The sequence below is a fragment of the Dipodomys merriami genome, unplaced genomic scaffold (assembly GCF_024711535.1).
Source record: "Dipodomys merriami isolate MVZ:Mamm:240054 unplaced genomic scaffold, mDipMer1.0.p SCAF_19, whole genome shotgun sequence".
Lineage (NCBI taxonomy): Eukaryota > Metazoa > Chordata > Mammalia > Rodentia > Heteromyidae > Dipodomys > Dipodomys merriami.
In genome coordinates, this window is record NW_027203270.1 from 20460289 (window position 1) to 20482967 (window position 22679).

General features: G+C 42.0%; 2 protein-coding genes across 5 annotated transcripts in view; both read right to left on the reverse strand.

Annotated features, from left to right (window-relative positions):
* Positions 1–2868, reverse strand: part of LOC138830838 (leucine-rich repeat-containing protein 37A-like) — a 52430-nt gene extending 49562 nt beyond the window's left edge. For 2 of the 3 annotated variants that reach the window (XM_070027647.1, XM_070027645.1), the window contains exons 1-2: positions 2326–2374; positions 1736–1837 (exon numbers count right to left, since the gene is read on the reverse strand). The gene's annotated coding sequence lies outside the window, so the exon portion shown is untranslated. Of the gene's footprint in view, positions 1–1735; positions 1838–2325; positions 2375–2840 lie in introns of those variants that run through there. The other variant, XM_070027646.1, reaches the window with a different exon arrangement.
* A 7100-nt stretch (positions 2869–9968) lies between these two features.
* The window catches only part of LOC138830845 (leucine-rich repeat-containing protein 37A3-like), a 41161-nt gene continuing 28450 nt past the window's right edge, over positions 9969–22679 (reverse strand). Inside the window, exons 9-14 of one of the 2 annotated variants that reach the window (XM_070027658.1) lie at positions 17562–19354; positions 16704–16808; positions 12478–12524; positions 10467–10515; positions 10239–10381; positions 9969–10131 (exon numbers count right to left, since the gene is read on the reverse strand). In XM_070027658.1, the coding sequence (XP_069883759.1) occupies positions 10059–10131; positions 10239–10381; positions 10467–10515; positions 12478–12524; positions 16704–16808; positions 17562–19354 (2210 nt within the window). In that variant the 3' untranslated portion in view covers positions 9969–10058. Of the gene's footprint in view, positions 10132–10238; positions 10382–10466; positions 10516–12477; positions 12525–16703; positions 16809–17561; positions 19355–22679 lie in introns of those variants that run through there. The other variant, XM_070027659.1, reaches the window with a different exon arrangement.

Consider the following 22679-nt stretch of genomic DNA (forward strand, 5'->3'; position numbering starts at 1 on the left):
ATGATTGGTTAACATTTACAGCAAGCTAAGCTGGGCAACTATGATTGGTTGACCTTTACAGAAAAATATCCTTGGTCCATAGCTTGACCACAAATGGTTATGAGTCACACATGGACCAACAGTATGCATGGCATGTTTCACCCTGAGCTCTGAAGAACTTGGTTGGGACATTATATGGTTTTAACTGAAACTCTTAGCCCTTAGTCACTCAGGGGTAAACACCTGCCTTAAGCAAATGCCATCTATGGCTCCAAGAATTGTTTGTGCATGGCTTTCTGTCATAAATTCCTGGCATTGGGGCTAAAGTGGGTCACGAGTTAAGTCGCAGAACTGAGATGGAGTGTTAAATAAAAATGAAGTTGCTTAGGTTTCTCACTAAGTTCTGCTCACAAGTCTTCAAACAAAGAGCCCAAGTTACTCTTGTGCATTTAGGCAACACCCCAGGAATTCTGTGTTATCAAAAGCGATTTCAGAGCCTCCCATCTTCCTAAGAACCATACCTGCTGAAGTCTTCCAGATTTTGGTGCTTATTTTGAATCATGGTTATAATCACTATGAATCCCTTAAGCATTCAATCATCTCTATGTACTTTGAATTAAATCACATAGCTCTTTAGACATCTACTATCTTTGTCTTTTGGTCGGTACTACACATCTATTTTGCCACTTTGTGAAATAAATTTAGTGAAGATCAATTCAGAATGTTTCTTGTTTTAAAACTTCCTGCATAAGATGGTAGCACTCAATAATGAGACAGGGTTGGGTTTTCTTTTTTGTTGTTGTTTTGTTTTTGATACAAGGTCTTATTGTATAGCTCATGCTGGCCTTGAATTCACAAACCTCCATTCTCAGCCTCCTGAGTACTGGACAGGCTTGTACAATGACACCCACTATGAGACAGTCTTTTTTTTTTTGGTCGTGGGGCTTGACCTCTGGGCCTGGGCACTGTCCCTCAGCTCTTCAGCTTAAGGCTAGCACTCTACCACTTGAGCCATAGTGCCACTTGCAGTTTTCTGGTGGCTTATTGGGGATAAGAATCTCACAGACTTTCTTGCTTCGGGGGCTGGCTTTGAACTGTGATCCTCAGATCTCAGCCTCCTGAGTAGCTAGGATTACAGGCTTGAGCCACCAATGCCCGGCTGAGACAGTCTTTTGATTTCTTTTCTTTTCTTTTTTTTCTGTTGGTCATGGGGCTTGAACTCTGTGCCTGGGCACTGTCCAGTTCTTCAGCTCAAGGCATGCAAGGAAAGCACTTTACCACTGAGCCAACTTCCCAGCCCCAAGTTTTTTGATTTCTGAAAGCATTTCCTAGAAATGTCCTCATTTTATGCTTCAGTTTTTAACATAATTTTGTTTAAAAACATAATGAAAACATCAACTTTGCTTGGTTCAAGAATTTTGTGCTGGGCACTGGTGGCTCATGACTGTAATCCAAGCTACTCAGGAGGCTGAGATGTGAGGATTGCAGTTCAAAGACAGCCCTGGCAGGAATGTCTGTGAGACTTCTTTCCAATAAACCACTAGAAAATTGGAAGTGGCACTGTGGCTCACGTGGTAGAGTGCAGGGACAGCGCCCAAGCCCAGAGTTCAAGGCCCACGACTGACAAAAGAAAAAGAAAAAAGAAAAGAATTTTGTAACTTTAGGAACTAAAGAATAATGATATCAAGATGTGAAACAAAAGTACTTAAATGGTTGAATCCTAAGGCATTATATGAGGATTAAAGTGAGTTCATACTTGATTTCTGGACTTGATTTCTGGACAGGTACTTCTCTGTAGATATGAGGAGCTTTTTTCTACTCCCCATGATTCAAAATTCCCCAGATACAATGAGCAAACCTTTGAAAAAGCATTGAAAGCATTTATCAACAACAATTACAGTATGTAACTTACATGCAATATAACTTTCCTCAAAGTAAACTAGAGCTATTTTAGCTTTTAGTCCAAAAATATTTGAGTTTACACAAGGAATACTATAACATTAAAGAAAATTCAATAACTTATTAAACAGGAATAGACACTAAATATACCAACAGTTGTAGTTTTAGTCTATTAACTAATTCACTGTACCGATTAGCATGTTCTGTTATGTGCGCTTTTTCTTTTCCTCTAAAAAAGAGGACCTTGGGATGTTATCAGCAAATGAAACAAAGCTTCAGGTTAATTCCATCCTGATATAGGCAATGGAATACACAAAGGACTTGGGTGGCTAACAGCGGAATGAGTTCAGCTAGGAGGAATAATAGCCCTGTGCATTGAAAAGTTAATGATTTTTATGGGACTTTCCAAATAATGGGTTCCCCACCAGAGATGAATAATGTGATTACCTAATGGCCTCATGTGGCTTGGTTGACAGAGTGACTCCAGGAAAATGAGGACATAGCTTGTGCCAAGGGGTACTATGGACTAACTTGTCCTATAGCTGGATTATTCAGTGCACTGGGAGTTGACCATACCTTCCAGGGCAAATTGTTTCTCAATTCCCAGCAGTCCCTATACCTGGGAAAAGTATAGATACCAAATTGAGAGCTACTTGGCGTTATAACCAGGCTCAAGACGGGTCAGAAGCGAGGGTGTATTGAAAGCAGTGGTAAGGAGATGAGGTTAAAGTAGGGTGACAACCGGAGAGGATGGAGAAGACCATCTGCCGTGGGTGCACGCAACTAAGGCAACAGTTGGAGACGGGTGCTTGCTGGGGAGGACTGAGGGTTCGGGAAGTCTTGTCTCAAGGCATCCAAAGATGGGAGATTTCTGGGAAGGTTGGAGCGCAACCGTCCATTTGCATCGTTGTATGGGCCCCGCTGCCCATACGCAGCCCTCCAGGACCTGAAACCTAACTCACCGAAGGGCGCTGTGTGCAGGAATGAGACTCTGCAAAAAGGCCGTTGAGGCCGCGGCGACCACTCTCATTGGCTCCCGCCTCTGGCCCCGCCCCTGAACAGGAAGCCTGTCTTCTGAGATTGGTCCGAGGAGTTTGGAGGCGTGACTACCTTTGGAGCCACAGCCTGAATCGCTGGATGGGAATTTCCCAGAGGCCAGCCAATTAAATGTCCGACAGAACATGGGCCTCATATCGGTCTCCCACTGGTCTGCATCAGCCGAAATCCCTACGTCTTTTAGACTTTCATTTTGCAGGACCTCAGCAACAACTATGAGACCTGGGGGCTGCCACGCCGCCCCCTCAGCCGAGAGTTGGAGCCAATGACCAACCCTCCTCTGACCGCCTCCCCGAGGGCCACAGCGCCGCCCTGTGGGCAGAACCGAGGCCCAAGTCCCAGCCTCCCCTGGCTGGGTTCTCCGGGGTCTGAAAAACACCTGCTTCATCCTCACCTTATCCCAGAAGATGGCCCCGAGGCTCCCCTGGGCCTAACACACCCTCCCGTGTGCTCCTGGCCGGGCTGCCCCTCTTCAGCCCCTTGGGGCACAGAGCCCAGGGCCCTCCGCTCCTCTTCTGACCACATTTCCTTCCCATGCAGAAAGAAACTGGACAGCATGGCCATGTAGCCAGCGAAGGGCTGGACAAGAGGTGCAGGCCCTGTGCTGAGGTCAAATATAGCCTAGAACCTGAATTGAGGCTGCTGTACTGGACTGGGAAGAGATCAAGCACAATTTCTTTGATGCAAACCCCATTGACCTGGAGCCCCAGTGTCCAGTGTCCATTAGCTGTTAGTCACGTGTCCCCTCCCTGTTTGGGGGCTGCTAGTTCAGTACTTCTGCAGAAGTGAGAACCTCCCCTCCTAGGTTTTAGCCTAGGTGAACCTGTGTTCTACACAGTAGATATTGAACAGGAAGATTATAGATAAGAACATACATTCTCTTGGTGTCAACCCTTTTAAACAAGGTGGGGAAGAAGGAATGTTCTAGGGACGTCTTAGCAAAAGGATAGTGTTTCTGGTCATAAATGGTACAGCTAGAACACTGGTGGCTCCCACAAGCTTATTCTGTCTCCACATCTAGCACTTAATATTTCCATTGGAGTTGTATATAGGTACTGAAAGCTAGAGCTATGAGGAACTCCTCAAATTAAACCCTTGTCTGCTTTGCAGGATGCCCTTTCCTCTGGTCTCTTGCTTTCCAGACTCCTGACCTTCCTGAAAAAAATCTTGTATGTTTAACTCTTGTCTTGTTCTGCATGCTCCCTAAAGACAAGGGTCCTGAAGTGGAGTGAAGGAATAGGAAATGAGAGATTTGTACAAGTGCACAGTTACATTTCATATATCCACAAGAGTCATACATACACCACAATCTCACCTAACAGACTGTAGGTGAAAAAGAGCAACAGGCTCACATTACCATGAGACTTAACATGAAGGCACCTGCACAGTGCTATGGACTAGCAAAGTGAGCTAATGGTATTTAGATTTATGTCATCTGTGAACATGTGAAGAACTGATATGAGGCTAACTCAAACTTCAATCTTTGATTCTTTCTTATCCTATCCCTTTATCTTCTGGTAGTAAAACCACCCTTTTGCTCTGCTTTGGTGACATGCTTCTTGTACTCTGATTGTCTTGGGTTTGAGTTACTGATTTAATGTTCTTACTGAAAAGTGTGCACACACCATGGCCAGGTAATGAGAACATCGTCTTCCCTGACCAAGTTCTAGCAAACAAACCAGATGTATTTGAAGGGAAGCTTTTCTTATTCCTTGACTATCAGTGTAAAGATGAAATTACCATCTTTGCAGATGTGGAGCCAAGGTCATTGCCTTCACAGTGTAATCTGGGTGACAAACAGGGAGAGGATACAAGTAACTATTCCAAAGCTCTAGTGTTCTCCCAGATGTGAACTGATAAAATATGCCTTTTTTTTTTTGAGACAGGATACCAGTATGGAGTACAGGATGGCCTACACTCATGGTCCTCCTTCCTTTCCTCTTCCAAGTGCTGAGATTATGGGTGTGCACTACTATTACTACTACTACTACTACTACTACAGCTGGTTGTCATTTTAAAAGCATATTTTAACTGGATTTCTCTCACATAAAAATAGTCCTAAGTAATTTATTATCTTCTTGAAGTTAGGCAAGTTATGGTCTCCTAGCCTCAGTTTCCTCATATTATTTGGGGAGAATAAAACTGACCTCTCATGTAGCTTGTAAGCTTTAAATAACATGCATACACATTCAACACAGGGTTGCTATTCTCTGAAAACAGTACTTGGGGAACACATGCTTTCAGGGGCCACTTGTTGTGAGTGGCTCTCCAAGGTTCTGCAGTTGTAGACCTGAAATCATTGCTCCAGAGATCACTTCTTGAGCAGGACAACTTGTGCTCCTTTGTGCGTTATTTTGCTAAGACCATAGTCTGATGTCTCACAGTCCACCATTCCTACCTTTATGGCCTTAACATGGGTTGATTCCAACCATTGTACCCATCCCTTATTTCACTGATTCTCAATCTTGCTTATGAGTCATGGTGTTAGAAGCATGTGTTTGTACCACAAGACATTTATTTCTGTCATAGGAACAGCATTACCAACAAAACTATGGCTGCCAATTATCTATGCAGAATACAATCAGAAAGACCCACAAACTTCTCTAAGAGGAAAAATAAAGATGCCAAGCATTATGTGAAAACTGGTTATCACCTGTCTATCAATTTACTTTGTTGTCTAAGCTCTAAAGATCCAAGACTGACAGGAGATAAAAAAAATGTTCAGGGCTGGGAATGTGGCTTAGTGGTGAAGTGCTTGCCTAGCATGTATGAAGCCCTAGGTTCAATTCCTCAATATCACATACACAGAAAAAGCTGGGAGGGGTACTGAGAGTCAAATGGTAGAGTGCTAGCCTTGAGAAAAAGCAGCTCAGGGACAGTGCCCAGGCCCAGAGTTCAAGTCCTAGGACTGGCAAAAAAAATGTTCAAGCTATTAAATGTGAGTCAGGTACTGGTAGCTCATACCTATAATCCTAGCTACCCATCAGGCTGAGATCTGAGAATTATGGGCCAAAGTCAGCCTGGGAAGGAAAGTATATAAGACTCCTATCTCCAAGTAACCACCAAAAAGCTGGAAGTAGAGCTGTGGTTCAAGCGTAGAGCATCTAGGACAGCATCTAGGTCTTGAGTTCAAGCCCCAGGACTGGCACACACACAAAAAAATTAAATGTGAAATCATAGTATCTATTTGCTTATTGCATATTACTTAAATTGAAAATATCCTGGAAATCATTGTCCCAGTCCAGTTACCTCCTTATAGAGATCCCTAATCCCCAGTTTGTATTGTTGTATTATTTTTCAAATAATTTTTAAATATCTAATGCAGAGGCATGTTATCAAGTCATAAAAGTGTATACGGTGCTGCAGTCTCCCAGTAGTCCTCCTTAAAGGCAATCACCATTGCCAGTGTCTGTTTGTCTTTCCATAGGTATTCTACAGCAGCACTGTCAATAGACCAGAACCATGAAAATGATCTGCTATGCTAATATGTTAGCCATTAGCTAGTGACATGTTGCTATGCTGCACTTGAAATGTGGCTACAGTGACTTAGAAGCTGACCTTCATGAGCTCCTGGAGTCTTTATGATAAATGAGTGAACCTGAATTTGATATGTAGCCAGAGAGTCAGAAGCATGTGTGATAAAGGGCATTTGTGACTGCTATCTGACATAGGAGCAGTTGTGTAAGACTTAGCTGTTTGTCTGAGTAGTCTGAAACTAACTACAGTTAAAAGCAAAATTGAGTTATAGGAAACCTATCTAATTGCTTGGTGTTGGTCATGCCATCAATCCAATCTGATATTAGAAGTATAAGAAAGGGCTCAGTGGTAGAGCGCTTGCCTTGCATGCATGAGGCCCTGGGTTCAATTCCTCAGCACCACATAAAAAAAAAAAGAAAAAAAACCCAAAAGTGGTGCTGTGGCTCAAGTAGTAGAGTGCCAGCCTTGAGCTGAAGAGCTGAGGGACAGTGCCCAGGCCCAGAGTTCAGGCCCCACGACCGGACACCCCCCCCCAAAAAAAGTAGAAAAAAGGTGTTTTTTTTTCATATGCAAGTACTTTAAAAATATGTCCACATATTCTCTGAACCTTCTTTTTTCAAAAGGCATAATTTATGGAAGTGGCACTGTGGCTCAATTGAGCACAAAGCAGCTCAAAAGGACAGCACCCAGGCCCAGAGCTCAAGCCCCAGGACTGATAAAAAGTAACAATAATTTAAACCCTCCCCTGGGTAAGGGAGGTATGGCTCAATCATTAGGGTACCAGACTAACCAAAAAGTGAGAATGCAAGCCCCAGTTCAAGCCCCAGGACCAGCACAAAAATAAATCCTTCACTCTTTGATTTGGATTGATTTAGTGAGTGGATTCTGTTCGTGTTGAATGGTAGAAGGGTTGCCATGTGCCTTTCTTAGACCAGGTTACAACAAAGTCTCTCTTTCTAGGCACCTGTTATCCTAGCTGCTCAGGAGGCTGAGATCTGAAGATTATGGTTCAAAGCCAGCCTGGATAGGAAAATACATGAGCCACTCATTTCTACTTAACCAAAAAGCCAGAAGTGAAGCTGTAGCTCAAGTGGTAGAGCACTAGCCTTTAGCAAAAAAGGCTCAAGGACAGTGCCAAGGCCCTGAGTTCAAGCCTCATGACCCCCCCCCCTCGCTCACACACACACACACACACACACACACACACACACACAGTCTCTGTATGTGTCTCTGGAGGAGGCTAGGCATCATATTGTGAGATTCAGTTAAATAGAATTTGGATGGGCTTATGTGAGGAGGACTTGAATCCTTCCACTTACAACCGGCAGGTTTTCCCAACTGTATGAAGGAACAGGCCACCTCACAGGTGGATCCTACAGCTTCAGACAAGCCTTCAGGTGACCAAGAAAATCAAAGCTGGAATGGCTAAAACTACTAAATTACTGTCTTATAGAAATGGTGTAGAATGGATGTTTGTTGTTTTAAGCCATTGTTTGGGGGTGATCTGTTTCAGTGCATCAGATAATTGATATACTATCTGATGCAGGGGTTGAGTCACATTGAGGACCCTAAGCTTCTCATCACAGGATATTCCTGTGCACAAAATCCCTGCCTATTATCAAATAAAGGGGACATTGGCAACAAATACTATAAATGGAGGCTCACTGGCAGGTATTTAGTCTTCCAGGTTTTCGGGGAACATGAGTCACGCAAGACTTACCAGAACTGTGGATACTAAGGCATTTTTCTGTAGGGAGGGAGCCAGTATTGGAATACATGTTCAGATGCCCATAGTAACCATCTATGCCACTAACAGAAATGCTGCTGTTTGGGAAGATGATCTTAATAGCAAGGAAAGCCTTAACTTTCCCTTTGTGCTCATTTATTTATTTTTATTTATTTTTAGTCGGTTGTAGGGCCTGAACTCTGGGCCTGGGTATTGTCCCTCAGCTCAAGGCTAGTACTCTACCACTTGAGCCACAGCACCTCTTCTGCCTTTTTCTGCTTATGTGGTGCTGAAGAATCGAACCCAGGGCCTCATGTATGCAAGGCAAGCACTCTACCACTGAGCCACCTTTCTAGCCCTGCTCATTGGTTCTTGCTTAGGTAACAAAGCCTCTGTAAGATTATACTTTTTAGTAGTCAGTAGGTAGGATTTCCATACTTGTTCATTTTGTTTTTCTTATGAAAAACATACATATGTCACATACAAAATGACTACTGACTTCATCTTTGAACGTGGAGTGGAAGAACCCTTGCATCCTCTGAAAATTACCAGCTGGAAGCACGCAGCTATCTGTGTTGGGCAGGCCAGGAAGTATATAGATGTGGAGTTGGGTGGAAGTAGAGAGAACTGAGCAGCACACGTGAGATTGGTGGGATCAGAGGAGGCTGAAACAGCCCTTGTGAATGGAGAGGTGGCCCCACAAATATGTTCTAGTATTAAATGCCTGAAGAAGTTAAACTTGGGAAACTGTTGTCCCTGCACTTTCTCCTTACTCTATCCCTCACACCTGTAATCCTAGCTACTCAGGAGGCTGAGATCTAAGTATCTAGGTTTGAAGCCAGTCCCAGCAGGAAAGCCAAGGAGACCCTTATCTCCAATTAACCATCAAAAAACAAAAACAAAATCCAAACAAAACTGAAGTGGAACTGTGGCTCAAGTGGTAGGTAGAACACTAGCTTTGAGCAAAAAAGCTCAGGGACAGTGTCCAGGCCCTGAGTTCAAGGCCCAGCAAAAACAAACAAACCCTAAAACCCTAACCAAAAAACACAAATTTCCAGCAGCTCATCTGGGTGGAGGAACCACCTGAGTCATGGCACATATTTTCTTGAGTTTGATGTCTTGGGAAAAAAGACAATACTTACTTCCACAGTGCAATAGGATCCAGAGATCTAAAGCAGTGAATGTGGCTTAAAGATGGATGATCCCCTGGGAAGTTCATAAAAATTACTGATTCTTTTTTGATGTATTAGAGATTGAACTCAGGACCTACTATTTGAGCTACAACTCCAGCTCCTTTTTCCATTTATTTTTGAGGTATGGTCTTGCTTAGTGCATGGACTAGTCTAGGCTTGGATTCTATTTGTGCTTCCCTGTTTCCCTAGGCATCACAAGTGAGTACCACTTCACCCAGCAATTGGGTGAAATGGAATCTGAAAATTTTTATGCCCAACCTGGCCTTGAACCATAATCCCTTGATCTCTAGCTCCCAAGTAGCTAGGATTACAGACCTAAGCCACTCTGTGCTCTGCAGGGAAGGACTAGTTTTGATAAGCCAGAAAAAATGGGATTTGGCTTAAAAATCCAGACATATTCAAGGTAAGTTTTCTGGTTCCCAGAAGCTGAGGGCAGGATGTCCTCTTTGGTGGCCACCTACACAGCCACTTCTAGAAGCCACAAAAGAGTCCAGCAGCAACCCTGCTAATCTTACCTATGCCCTTGTTATTCACACATATGTATGTATTTACTTAAGTCTGAATTTCTTACCACATAGGTGGAATTAGTTAGAAATTTTCATATTTATTACTAATATTTTAATATGAAATTTTAATATTAGAAAAATAGTTAATAAGCAGTGCTGAGAGGCCAGTGTCAGAATGTAAGTTTCGGGTTGCTGAGGCAGGAAGGATTACACCGTTACTTCCTAAACTGCTTCACTCTCTTCACCTTCAGGGGCAGAATCTGTTGGGATCTCTATGATGACTTCACTTGGATTCCTGGCAGAAGAACAATATGCTAAGCATTTAGACTTCAAGGGAGCAACTGGACTTTCTCATTTCCTCCCCTTGTAAGCTAGGATTCTTAAATCATTCCCAGGCTTTACCCTTTTTTCTTCTTTAAAACCTCATCCTCATCAGAAGACTCCAGGTCATGTAGCTTCTTGGCCATGTTTTTCTTGCGTGTGGCATTGAGAGGTCTGTACATATCCCTCAGCCAAAGTGGCCGCTTTAACGAAAAGAAGCCCTCCTAGGAAAGATGAGGGAAGTATATTAATTATACTTTTGCTTGCCTTTTCTGGCCATGGCACCAAGTCCTCCTCAACTTAACTTGCCTGACTTTCATTTTCTGATGAGCATCTCCTTTGCAGAAATCCAAAAAAGCTTTTTGGAAAAAACACATGCAGAATTAGTGAGTCATGCTATTTTCTGTGTCTCTCACAATGTACATCTCAAGTCTTCTTTTTCTTTTTTTGGTACTGGGGATCAAACCCAGGACGCTGCACTTGCTAGCCAAGTGCTTTGCCACTGAGCTACATCCCAGCCAACATCTAAGGTATTATTGAGAGAAACACTTGTGCTTTGGTCCACAATCACAATGTACAAAGGGTCCCATTACTGGATGCCTGAAAACAATTCCATGTATACAGGCAGGGCTGGCAGGAGCTCTCCATGCCTGTCCCAAAAGTCTCTACAATGCATCTAGGGAGAACTTTGTATGTAACCTGGTCTGCAGCAGAGCAGGATTGTCAGACCCACTTATCCTGTCAAAAACCCCTGTGCATAAACAACTGTACCACTATACTTGTCAGAAGCATTTACTCTTTCCAGAGGCTTTCACTTCAGTCCTCTTTGGACTTAGCCTTTCCTGTGCCATTTGCTGGGGTGAGGAAAGGGGGATGGGAGAGGAGAAAGGTGCCCTTGTTCTCTTAGCCACTTTATTTTACAAGTTGAATCACACCAAACTAATGTCTGAGTCCAACTTCTTGAGTTGTGTGTCATTCAGATTTTCTCTTCTCTAAAAGGCTTTCATGATAAATGAATCATGTCTAAGGACATGATTAGCACAAGCACAAACATCCTGTGGATGTCTCTGCAGTATTTGTTATTTTTTTGGGCGGGGGGTCCGGTCGTGGGGCCTGAACTCTGGGCCTGGGCACTGTCCCTCAGCTCTTCAGCTCCCAAGGCTAGTGCTCTACCACTTGAGCTACAGCACCACTTCTGGCTTTTTTCTTTTTGCTTATGTGGTGCTTAGGAATCGAACCCAGGGCCTCAGGCAATCAAGGCAAGCGATCCTCCACTGAGCCACCTTCCCAGCCCTCTCTGCAGTATTTGTGTACTGACTTGTTATATGAAAATGTAACCACAGTCCAACCACAGAGTAATTAAGGAAAAGGAACCTTCTTCTCCTTCTCCCTCTCCTTCTCCCTCTCCTTCCCCCCTTCCTCCTCGTCCTCTTCTTTCTTCCTCCTCCTCCTCCTCTTCTTCTTCTTGTTGTTGTTCTTCCTTCCTCTTCTTCTTCTTCTTGTTCTTCTTCCTTCCTCTTCTTCCCCCTCCTCCCCCTCCTCCTCCCTCCTCCCTCCTCCTCCTCCTCCTCCTCCTCCTCCTCCTCTTCTTCTTCTTCTTCTCTTCAGCTCAAGGCTAGCACTCTACCACTGCAGCCACAGCACCACTTCCGGTTTTCTGTGGTTTATTGTAGATAAGAGTCTCATGGCCTTTCCTGCTCGGGCTGGCTTTGAATCCTGATCCTCAGATCTCAGCCTACTGAATTACAGCCTGAGCCACAGCTCCTGGCAGAACCATCTTCTTCTGACACCCATTAACTGTGTGATACTTTCTCCTTCTCCATTCCTTATCACCAAATGAAAAGGTGAACCAATGTCTAAGGTCTCAATTAACTATAAAATTCTGAGGTTTCTGATTTTTAAAAAGTGGGGATGAGAAAGTAAACAGTAGGATGAGAATACAGTTTTCTCCAGCACTTTACAGAAAGTACTCATTTACTCTACCTTCCACCAGCGCTAAACCCTAACACTTCAGTACTTTTCTATCCTATCTCCAAGGCTTCTAAGGAAATGTCTGGCTGAGCCTTATGTCCTTCACTAATAAAACCAGGCACGGCCCAATCCTCTCACCCTCCACTCTCCCTGAGGGACCCACGCTAGTACAGACTGCCTCTGCCGAGGAACTGCTTTTGCTGGAACCATGCAAGACCCTATGGGAAGTAAATATCCTTCTTATCATGTGTAGTTTCTTCATTATAAGGTTGGGTATGGAAATAAATGAGTTCTAGGCTGTCCTCTAGTTTTTAGATCCTCATTGAAAGATTTCCAGACTCCTATGTACCTTGAGGACCCATTCTCTTCCTCTGTTGCTGTTCTGTGGGAATAAATCTGTTTTGGAAGAAAGCACAATCATGATTATCCACCATCATAACTACTGTCCAATTATCCATTATTTAAGTCTTATCTAATGTGTGTGTGTGTGAGTGTGTGTGTGTGTGTGTGTGTGTGAGTGTGTGTGTGTGTGTGTGTGTGTGTGTGTGTGTGTACACCTGCCCTAAGGCTTGAACTCAGGGCCTGGAAATTATCCCTGAACTTCTTTTACTCAAGGCTAGTGCTCTACACTACTTGAGCCACAGCTCCACTTCTGGCTTAAAAAAAAAAGGTAATTAGAGATAAGTCTTACTGGTAGCTGGGTGATCGTGGCTCATGCCTAATCCTAGCTATTCAGGAGGCTGAGATCTGAGGATCATGGTTCAAAGCCAGCCCGGGCAGGAAAGGCCATGAAACTCTTATCTACAATAATAAACCACCAGAAAACCAGAAGTGGTGCTATGGCTCAAGTGGCAGAGTGCTTGCCTTGAGCTGAAGAGCTGAGGGACAGCACTCAGGCCAAGTTCAAGCCCCCATGACTGACAAAAAAAAAAAAGTCTTTCCTGCCCCAGCTGGAACTCCAATCTTCAGATATCAGCCTCCTTCCTGATTACAGGCATGCGCCACCAGCTTTGAACTAACTTTTCTTTTTTTTTCTTTTTTTTTTTGCCAGTCATAGTGCCTGAACTCTGGGCCTGGGAACTGTCCCTCAGCTCTTCAGCTCAAGGCTAGTGCTCTACCACTTGAGCCACAGCACCACTTCCAGCTTTTTCTGCTTATGTGGTGCTGAGGAATCGAACCCAGGACCTAATGTATGCAAGGCAAGCACTCCACCACTGAGCCACCTTCCCAGCCCCTGAACTAACTTTTCTGAGCTCAAGTATTCTACTCTATTAATAGATCTTTCTTTGTTCCACAGTACATAAATATATATGTATGTGTGTGTGTTTGTATACATGCATACATATATATAGGTGTATATATATATACATATACATATATATATATATATATATATATATATATATACACATACATACTGACACAAAAAAAGAAGGGAGAGAGATATAAGAAAATCAAAGAGGGCTGGGAAGGTGGCTCAGTGGTAGAGCGCTTGCCATGCATGCATGAGGCCCTGGGTTCAATTCCTCAGCACCACATAAGCAAAAAGAAAAAAGCCAGAAGTGGCGTTGTGGCTCAAGTGGTAGAGTGCTAGCCTTGAGCTGAAGAGCTGAGGGACAGCGCCCAGGCCCAGAATTCAGGCCCCAGGACCGGACCCCCCCCAAAAAAAAGAAAGTCATAGAGAGGATGAGATTGAGTATATACATGGAGAGACATATCACAATGAACTAGGGTGCACAGCTATTTGGTGTATATATAATAATGTTACATGAGGTAAGGCAAGCTCAAAAAGCCAAATGTGTTTACTCATATGTGAAAGCTAAACCTAAAAACATACATATTTGTGGACATGTACGTATATACATATATGTGCATATGTGTATATGCAGATAGAACATAAATTCTAACTATGGGATTATTTAGGACAATGAAAGAGAGATGGAAAAATAAGGATGAATAATTTTGAAGTGCAGTGTTACTGTGTATGAAGATGGCATAAAGAGTCTCAGTGAAAGATGTTACTTGATAGGTGTTTGGGAGGATAGATAATCAGAAGGCAATAGGGTTAATCTGGGCAAAACAGAATTATATGCTGTCTGAAATACCATGATGAAATCCCTTGATGCAATTTTAATACTCTCTGATAAAGGAAAATGAATGGCAGGAAACAAGGCTTTGTTGGGAAAAGCACCTGCAGGAGGGGACTGTGCTAATAAGGAGGGTAAAAGAGGTTTACTATGTTAAAGTAGTTTACTTGCGTATAAGAAAATAGAACAAAAAAGCCCATTACAAAAATTGGGAGGTTTTGTTTGTTTTTTTGGGGGGGGTCCGGTCATGGGGCCTGAACTCTGGGCCTGGGCACTGTCCCTCAGCTCTTCAGCTCAAGGCTAGTGCTCTACCACTTGAGCCACAACGCCACTTCCGGCTTTTGAGGAATGGAACCCAGGACCTCAGGCATGCAAGGCAAGCGCTCTACCACTGAGCCACCTTCCCAGCCCCTCTTATCTCTAATTAAATCACAGAAAAAGCTGGAAAGTGGCATTGTGGCTCAAGTGACTGAGAACTATCCTTGAATAAAAGGAGCTCAGGGACAGCAAAAACAAAAATTGGGAGGTAAGCTGGGCACTGATGGCTCATACCTGCTATTCTCTAGCTACTCAGAAGGCTGAGATCTGAGGATCGAGGATCAAAGTCCAGGCAGGAAAGTCTGTGAGACTCTTATCTCTAATTTTTTTGGTGGGGGAGGGTCTGGTCGTGGGGCCTGAACTCTGGGCCTGGGCACTGTCCTTCAGCTCTTCAACTCAAGGCTACTGCTCTAGCACTTGAGCCACAGTGTCACTTCCAGCTTTTTTCTTTTTGCTTATGTGGTGCTGAGGAATCGAACCCAGGGCCTCATGCATGCAAGGCAAGCACTCTACCACTGAGCCATCTTCCCAGCCCCTCTTATCTCTAATTAAATCACAGAAAAAACTGGAAAGTGGCATTGTGGCTCAAGTGACCAAGTACTATCCTTGAATAAAAGGAACTCAGGGATAGCACCCAGGCCCTGAGTTCACACCAGCACCAAAAAAAAAAAAAAAAAAAAAAAAAAAGAAAAAGAAAAAAGAAAAAAGAAAGAAAAGAAGAGAAAAAAGAAGGGAAGTGGATAAGGGAGAGTGATTGAGTGAGGTTGATTGAGATAATTCATATACAGGTACAGACATTAATAAACTGCCTCATGAACACTATAAGAAAAGTGCTAGGCAACAGTGGCTCATATCTGTGATCCCAGCTGCTAAGGAGGCTGAGATCTAAGGATCAAGGTTCAAAGCCAGCACAAATTCTTAAGACTCATCTCCAATTAACTAGCAAAAAGCATTAAGTAGAGGCATAGCTCTGGCCACTTAAGACGAAAGGGAGCACAAGGCCCTGAGGTTAAGCCCCAGTATAGCACAATAACAGCAACAACAAAAAGTCACAATAAAGCCCCCACTGTAAAAGTAATGTACGCTAAATTTTTTTTAAAATCCTAAAAATAAATCACTTCTATTTTCTTCTAATACTTTTACAATTTCTTCTTCTTTTTAAACATTTACCAAAATACATTTGCTTAAGGTGAGAAGAATCTTTTGTTATTTGCCCTGACAAAATACTTAGGGAGCTACTGTATTACAATCTGTTCATTTCCTATGGATGACTAGAAAGGTGATATTAAACTCAGTGTGCAACTTAACTGTACCTCAGTAGTAGAGTTATGCTCAAAATGTGCAAGGATCTGGAGTTAATGTCACGTGTGCAACTCACAAAGCCACACAACTTAGGAACACCTGACATATTGATTGCTGATCCCTATTTAGTCTTCTTTTTTTTTTTTCCTGTTTTTGGTTATGGGGTTTGAACTCAGAGCCTGGTACTGTTCCTGAACTCTTTTACTCAAGGCTAGTACTCTACCATGTTGGTCGCAGTGCCACTTCCAGTTTTCTGGTGGTTAAGAGTCTCACAGACTTTCCTGCATGGGCTGGCTATTAACAGCAGTCCTCAGATCTCAACCTCTTGAGTAGCTAGGATTACAAGTGTGAGCCACCACTGCCCAGCACTATTTATTTAAACAAATGTTGGACTGTTTTACTTCTCATAGCAGAAAGGAAATAATTATCAACTGCAGGTAAAAGACTGCTTCCTGTCTTCACAGAGCTTACCATCTAACAAAGCAGAGGAAAACATGGGAGTATAAAGTACAGATACAAGGTTAAACGCTGTGCAAAGAAATGAAAAGCAGTCCTGGAGTTTGTAGAGATATCAAGGAAGGTCAGGAGTCATAAGCAGAGGCCAGTGATGACTTCTAAGAGGTCTTAGTGACCCCCATGCCTTGACTCCTAGATACAAAATTAGACTCACTGATTCCTTTAGGAGTAATCTCACCCTATCAGAGAAGTACATTGAGAAATACCATTCCATAAACAGAAAATTGTCTATACTATCCACAAGTTATCTTCTGAAGAGTGGTAAAATGGCTCTGGTTTTCAAGTTGTGGGTTCTAAATCTATTACAAAGACAGGATACAATCTGGAAATCTGAATGAATTGTGGTCCTTACCTCAATGAGACAGAAAATTACAATCAAGATCATTACTACTACAGTCACAGATATTGCCAAGATGAGTTTGTTGTTATAGCCATATCCCGGAACTTCTTGTACAAGCTTTAAAAAAAAGGATAATTTGTTAAAAACAACAAAAAAAGAGATTGATGAAGATGGGAGGGAAAAACTGGGAGAGTTCGAGCAAAAGGGTGACACAGTCCAAAAAGAAATGTACTCATTACCTGAATTACGTAACTATAACCCCTCTTTATATCACCTTTATAATAATAAAAAAATAAAATTAAAGCAAGCAATATAGGAGAACAGGAAAAGATACAGGATTGAAGTTGACCTTCCAATTCCTAATTTTGTTTGGGGAACTAAAAGGCTTTCTGAAGTTTTATTAATTACATGATTGTGATATTTAATAAAAGTTGTTCATCAGGAAAAAACAACAGAGATTGTAAGGAAAAAAACTATTCAAAACCCCATTCTTCCACATAAGTAATTTGCAAATTCTTAAAAGAGCATCTTAATTTAATGTGTTAGGGAGGGAAAATGGGAGAAAAATGAGGGAGGAGGTAACAATGTTTGACAAGAAATGTACTTATTACTTATGTAACCATAACCCCTCTGCACATCACCTTTACAATAAAATAAATTTAATGTTTTACAAGCCTAGTTAATTTGCATTTTCTCTATTATCACTTATATGTGTTTTAGGTCCACTTCACTCTCCATAAAGGAGGAAAGTAGGAAACATTGTTTTGGTCACATGACTTTGAACTTTACTAGAGCCCCTAGGTTTCCACTTTAAAGGTATATCTTTAATGATGGAGAAGTTGGAATCTCTTGTTCTATAGTTGTCCTCACCTGACTTAACTCTTTCTGTTCACCTTGGCCTTCAGTGCTCTCATTGATGTAGTTCTCTGTTTTCCACTGATCTGTATCCCAGTCAGCCTTGGACACCTTGACTTCTTGCTGTTTGCTAAGAAACTTCATCAAGAGGCCGATTCTGGAGATGAGCTTAGAACAGACTTCCTGTACTATGGTTTCAGTACAGTCAAAATGTAAGGTCCGGATAAGATAAGAGAGGAGCTTTCTCACATCATTACTGGGAATGAGGGACTTCAACTGTTGGTTTACCTGTAGTTCAAAATGATCAGCATACGATAAGAATGGGGAAGAGGAGTCTGTGGGCTTGACAGGTGAGTCAGTGCCTACACTGGGGTATTCCCATTGCGCCTCACTGATCTTTTTCATAGTTGGCATTACGTTGAACTCAGTCACAGTGGAATCTTCAGTAGCATCCTTTTCCTGAATGATGTTTTTATGGTGATTTTGTTTTGGTACAGTAGTTTTTCCCACAGGAACACTTTGTTTTAAAGCAGTTGTTGCAGTCTGGTTTCCTACAGAAGTCCTGTCTAGAGATGGATCCAAAAGAGCATAGAATTCTGGGAAAGGGTTCTCTGGAGAATTCAACTCTCTCAAAGATGAAAAATCCCCTCCTGAAGGGGAATCTATGAGGCTCCTTACTGGAAAAAATGGAGGCCTGTTCCCAAGCATTGGCCTAAAGCGTGAAGTTTTCTTTCTGAACTTTCGGCTCAGTTTGGCCTTGGGTATTTTGTGTGCCACAGGAGAGCCAGTCTTATGAAATTGGTAATTTTTCTGGGAATAGATGATCGGATTAGAAGCCTCCATGCTTTTAACTCTAGAATTTGCTTCTTCTAAAATAAACATGCTATAAGCTAAGTCTTTGTCTTTATTTCTGATCTCATGTAGGGATTTTACAATGGTTGACAAGGAGGCCTTGCTGGCTGAGTCTTGTTTCTGGAAAGAAGAGGCTATTGCCTTATGTTTCTTTATGAAAGAGGGCTGTGTAGGCAAGGCATTTCCCACCAATTTCCTCGGCTCCTGAAACACATGAAGCTGCTCTAGCTCCCTTAGGGGTAGTCTCCTATATCTTTTTTCTGTAGCAATATTCTTCACAAGAGGCCAACCACTCTGTTTCCTTTGTTTGCTCACTTCTTTGAAGTGCCTTTTCTGCATGTTTTTTGGCCCCTTGAGGACTCTGTTGAACCTCTGCAGTCTTTCCTCTGCACTCTCCATCTCTGCCCAGGTGTTTTCCTGTTCATGGACATTCTGCAATTTCTTTTGGACAATTTGGCGCTTAAATTTGGGACCTAAAAGGTTGGACTGCATAACCATAGCCGTTTTCTCTTTATTTTTAACCTCATCAATTTTTTCCTGAATTTCTGCATCTAACAGATTTTCCAGAAAATAAAGCTTCTTCAATTTATTTTTATAAACTGAGTTATTGGGAACAGGTTTAAGAACAGGACTCTTTTTGTTGGGTTTCATGTTATTCTGAGAGCTATCTCCCTGCACATTTGTAAAAAGTAGTTTAATAAATGGTAACAATGTCAATTCTACATCATCTAGATTTCCCTGTGAGAAATATGGCAATATATAGTTCAGTGCACTAATAATATCACTTTCATCATTAAAATCTAACTGCTCATTCAAGAAGCCTGAGTAGCTAGCATCATTTTTTCCTGAATATTCTCTTTCTGGTTCAATAGTCAGCTCAGTGCTGGTATTCTTCTTCCGGGACTTTAACACCTTCATGAATGCTCCATCTGGGTTTCCTATTGTTGCTTCTTCAACTGTCAGAAAGGAAGAAACTGCTTTGTAAGGGATCATTGGGGAAAGGTATTTTATTTTTAATGCACTGCCACACATACTAATCAAATACATTAGAGGTCAGAGAAGATTTGAATGCCATGTAGTGGGGAGAAAAATAAACCTAAACTTAGGCATATGAAATGGCAGCAACAAAAAGAGAAAATGGGTGTGCCTTGACAAAGTAGTTACCTACTCAGAACATCTGAGTACATAATTTTGTGTGAAATATAGGAACTGTGTTAGAAACAAACATTCCAACTGCCTAGTACTCAAAACAAATACCATTCCCTGAGTAGCTTCTCTGCAGAAGAGCCATGCCTCTCCACATTCACATGCCCCATATCCTGTCCTGCCACAGCTGTAGAAGGTGCACAGGATTCTTCTCTCCACCTTTTTTTTGAGGGGGGGGTCCAGCTGGTTGTGGGGCCTGAACTCTGGGCCTGGGCACTATCCCTCAGCTCTTCAGCTCAAGGCTAGTGCTCTACCAACTGAGCCACAGCGCCACTTCCGGCTTTTTTCTTTTTGCTTATGTGGTGCTGAGGAATTGAACCCAAGGCCTCAGACATGCAAAGCAAGCGCTCTACCACTGAGCCACCTTCCCAGCCCTTCTCTCCACCTCTTGAGTGTACTGTTTTCTTCCTACCATACTGGAAACCATGACAAAGGATGGTCCTCAGGATAGCAAGGGCAGAGATGCTAACTCAGAGGTCTCTCTCCTTTTGTTAAGTCCTCAACTGGACTTGTTTTTAATACACCTACCTTCCCAGTACCTTCACTTGGGCTCTGCTCCCATATATTCTAGCTCTTTTAATAACAGATTCTGCACAGGAGAAAAGCAGTATAATATTTTGGTACTTTCCTTCTATTAGAGAAGGGAATAGAATATAGGTTAAGATATTATAAGATTGACTGATTGTATGCCTATGTTCCTTACATACAATGTCCAATAAATCTATAATTTCTTGAGGTCCTAAAATACAAGAGGGAAAAGCTACATTTTTTGGCATTACTTGAAGTTGAACCCATGGTTTTGCAATGGCTAGGTGGTTTGTCACTTGAACTATCATCCCATCTGTTTTTTAAGTTATTTTTAGTTATTTTTTGGAAGGGTCTCAGTTTTTTGTTTTTGTTTTTTGGCCTGGGCTGGCCATTGTTAGCAGCCTCATACCTACAGATCCCACTTTCGTGGCAGTACAAATGTGCACCACCATGCCCATCTTACTAAGATTGGGTCTTGCTAACTTTTGCTTAGGCTTGACTGGAACCACAATCTTTCTACTTCCCACATCCTGTATAGTTGGAATTAAAGGAAGGAGCTGCCATACAAGGCTGAAATAGCTACTTTTATCAGATATCTACTCTGCTCTTTCTTTCTTTCCTTTCTTTCTTTCCTTTCTTTCTCTTTCTTTCTTTCTCTTTCTTTCTTTCTTTCTTTCTTTCTTTCTTTCTTTCTTTCTTTCTTTCTTTCTTTCTTTCTTTCTTTCTTTCTTTCTTTCTTTCTTTCTTTCTTTCTTTTTTGCCAGTTCTGGGGCTTGAACTTAGGGCCTGGGCACTGTCCCTGAGCGTCTTTTACTCAAGGCTAGCATTCTACCACTTAAGCCACAGTACCACTTTCAGCCTTTTCTGTTTATGTGGTACTGAGAAATAGAACCCACGGCTTCATGCATGCTAGGCAAGCACTCTACCACTAAGCCACATTCCCAACCCTCTACACTGCTTTAATTGCATTTCAAACTCCCCAGCTTTATTTAGGAATCTCCTTAAGCTTTGAATACAAGAAGGTCTATGTCTCATGACATGGCTAGGTTTCTTTTCCTAGAGAATTACAACACTTTTGTTCATATTAAGGGTCAGGGGAGGAATTAAGGATGGTCAGAATTGAGGAACTTAGATCTGTAGAGAACTCAGTGGAGGAGACAAAACTTGGACATAGCTCTTGACTCTTCTGGTTCTATTTTTTTTCTCAGCTGTAAAAAGAGATACCATTTTTTCTCTTTCCACCTCTAGGAGAAGGAAATAAGGTTATTTGATTTAAAAAACAATTTTTAAGAGTAACACTATGTTTATGTAACTATTATTTACATTAAGATCACCAATAGAGATAATCATTTAAGCTATCTAGATGTTATTTATTTATGTATTTAAGCTTTCTATATGTTAAGCTATCTAGAGACCCATGAAGTTAGTGTTAATGAACTTAATATACAGAAAAAGCCCTAGTGTCTGGGTACTAGTGGCTCATGCCTATAATCCTAGCTACTCAGGAGATCTGAGGACCACAGTGCAAAGCCAGCCCAAGCAGGAAAGTCTGTGAGACTCTTAACTCCAATAAACCACCAGAAAATCAGAAGTGGCACTGTGGCTCAAGTGGTAAAGAGCTAGCCTTGAGCTGACGACAGCACTGCTGGGTACAGCACAGGGACAGCATCCAGGCCTTGAGTTCTAGCCTCATGACCAGAAAACAAAAAAAAGCCTTAGAGTGATCTGTGCGATCTTAGTGATCACATACCTGAGTGATCTCTGGATAAGAAATCCTGATATCAAAGGCAAGAGTTCAGAATTAGAAAGTCTAGGCATGGAGGAGGCCTTCTATCCATTAGGAAAGCCTGGTAATAAAATTGCTAGGTACAGAATTGGAAACTTGGGCTTTAAATAAAATAGAATCATATATGCCCTTTTATAAAAATGCAAAAATAAAACAAAAGCTGTTTACCAAAGCCTTAGAAATAAGAGAGCACTTGAGATCTACTGCTTATCAAACTAGCTTAGATTCTGCAATGCATCATATGAAGCAAAGCACCAAGCAGAGAACACAGTCCATAGTGTGGCCATTGATGCTCCCCTCCCTTCTTGTATTCCCTTCTCTTGGTTCTTATGCATATGAGCAGTTATTTCATTATATTGTCCAATAGCAACTAAAAACCTGCCATTCAGCAAGAGAGCAATTCAGAAATTTTGGTAGTTTAACTTTGTATTAGAGAATAAAAATAAGGCAATTATTATTTTAAAATCATCACTGGTTTTTAAAAAAAGCCAGGAACCAGTGGCTCACATCTGTAATCTTAGCCACTCAGGAGACTGAGATCTAAGGATCACAGCTTGAAGCCAGTCCAGGCAGGGAAGTCCAGAAGACTCTTATTTCCAATTAACCGCCAAAAAGCTGGAAGTAGAGCTATGGCTTAACTAGTAGAGCACCAGCTTTAAGTGAAAATAAATAAATAAATGAATGAATAAGGGACAGTGCCCAGGTGCTGAGTTCAAGCCTTAGTACTGGCATAGAAAGAATTAAAAATAAAAGTGAAAACA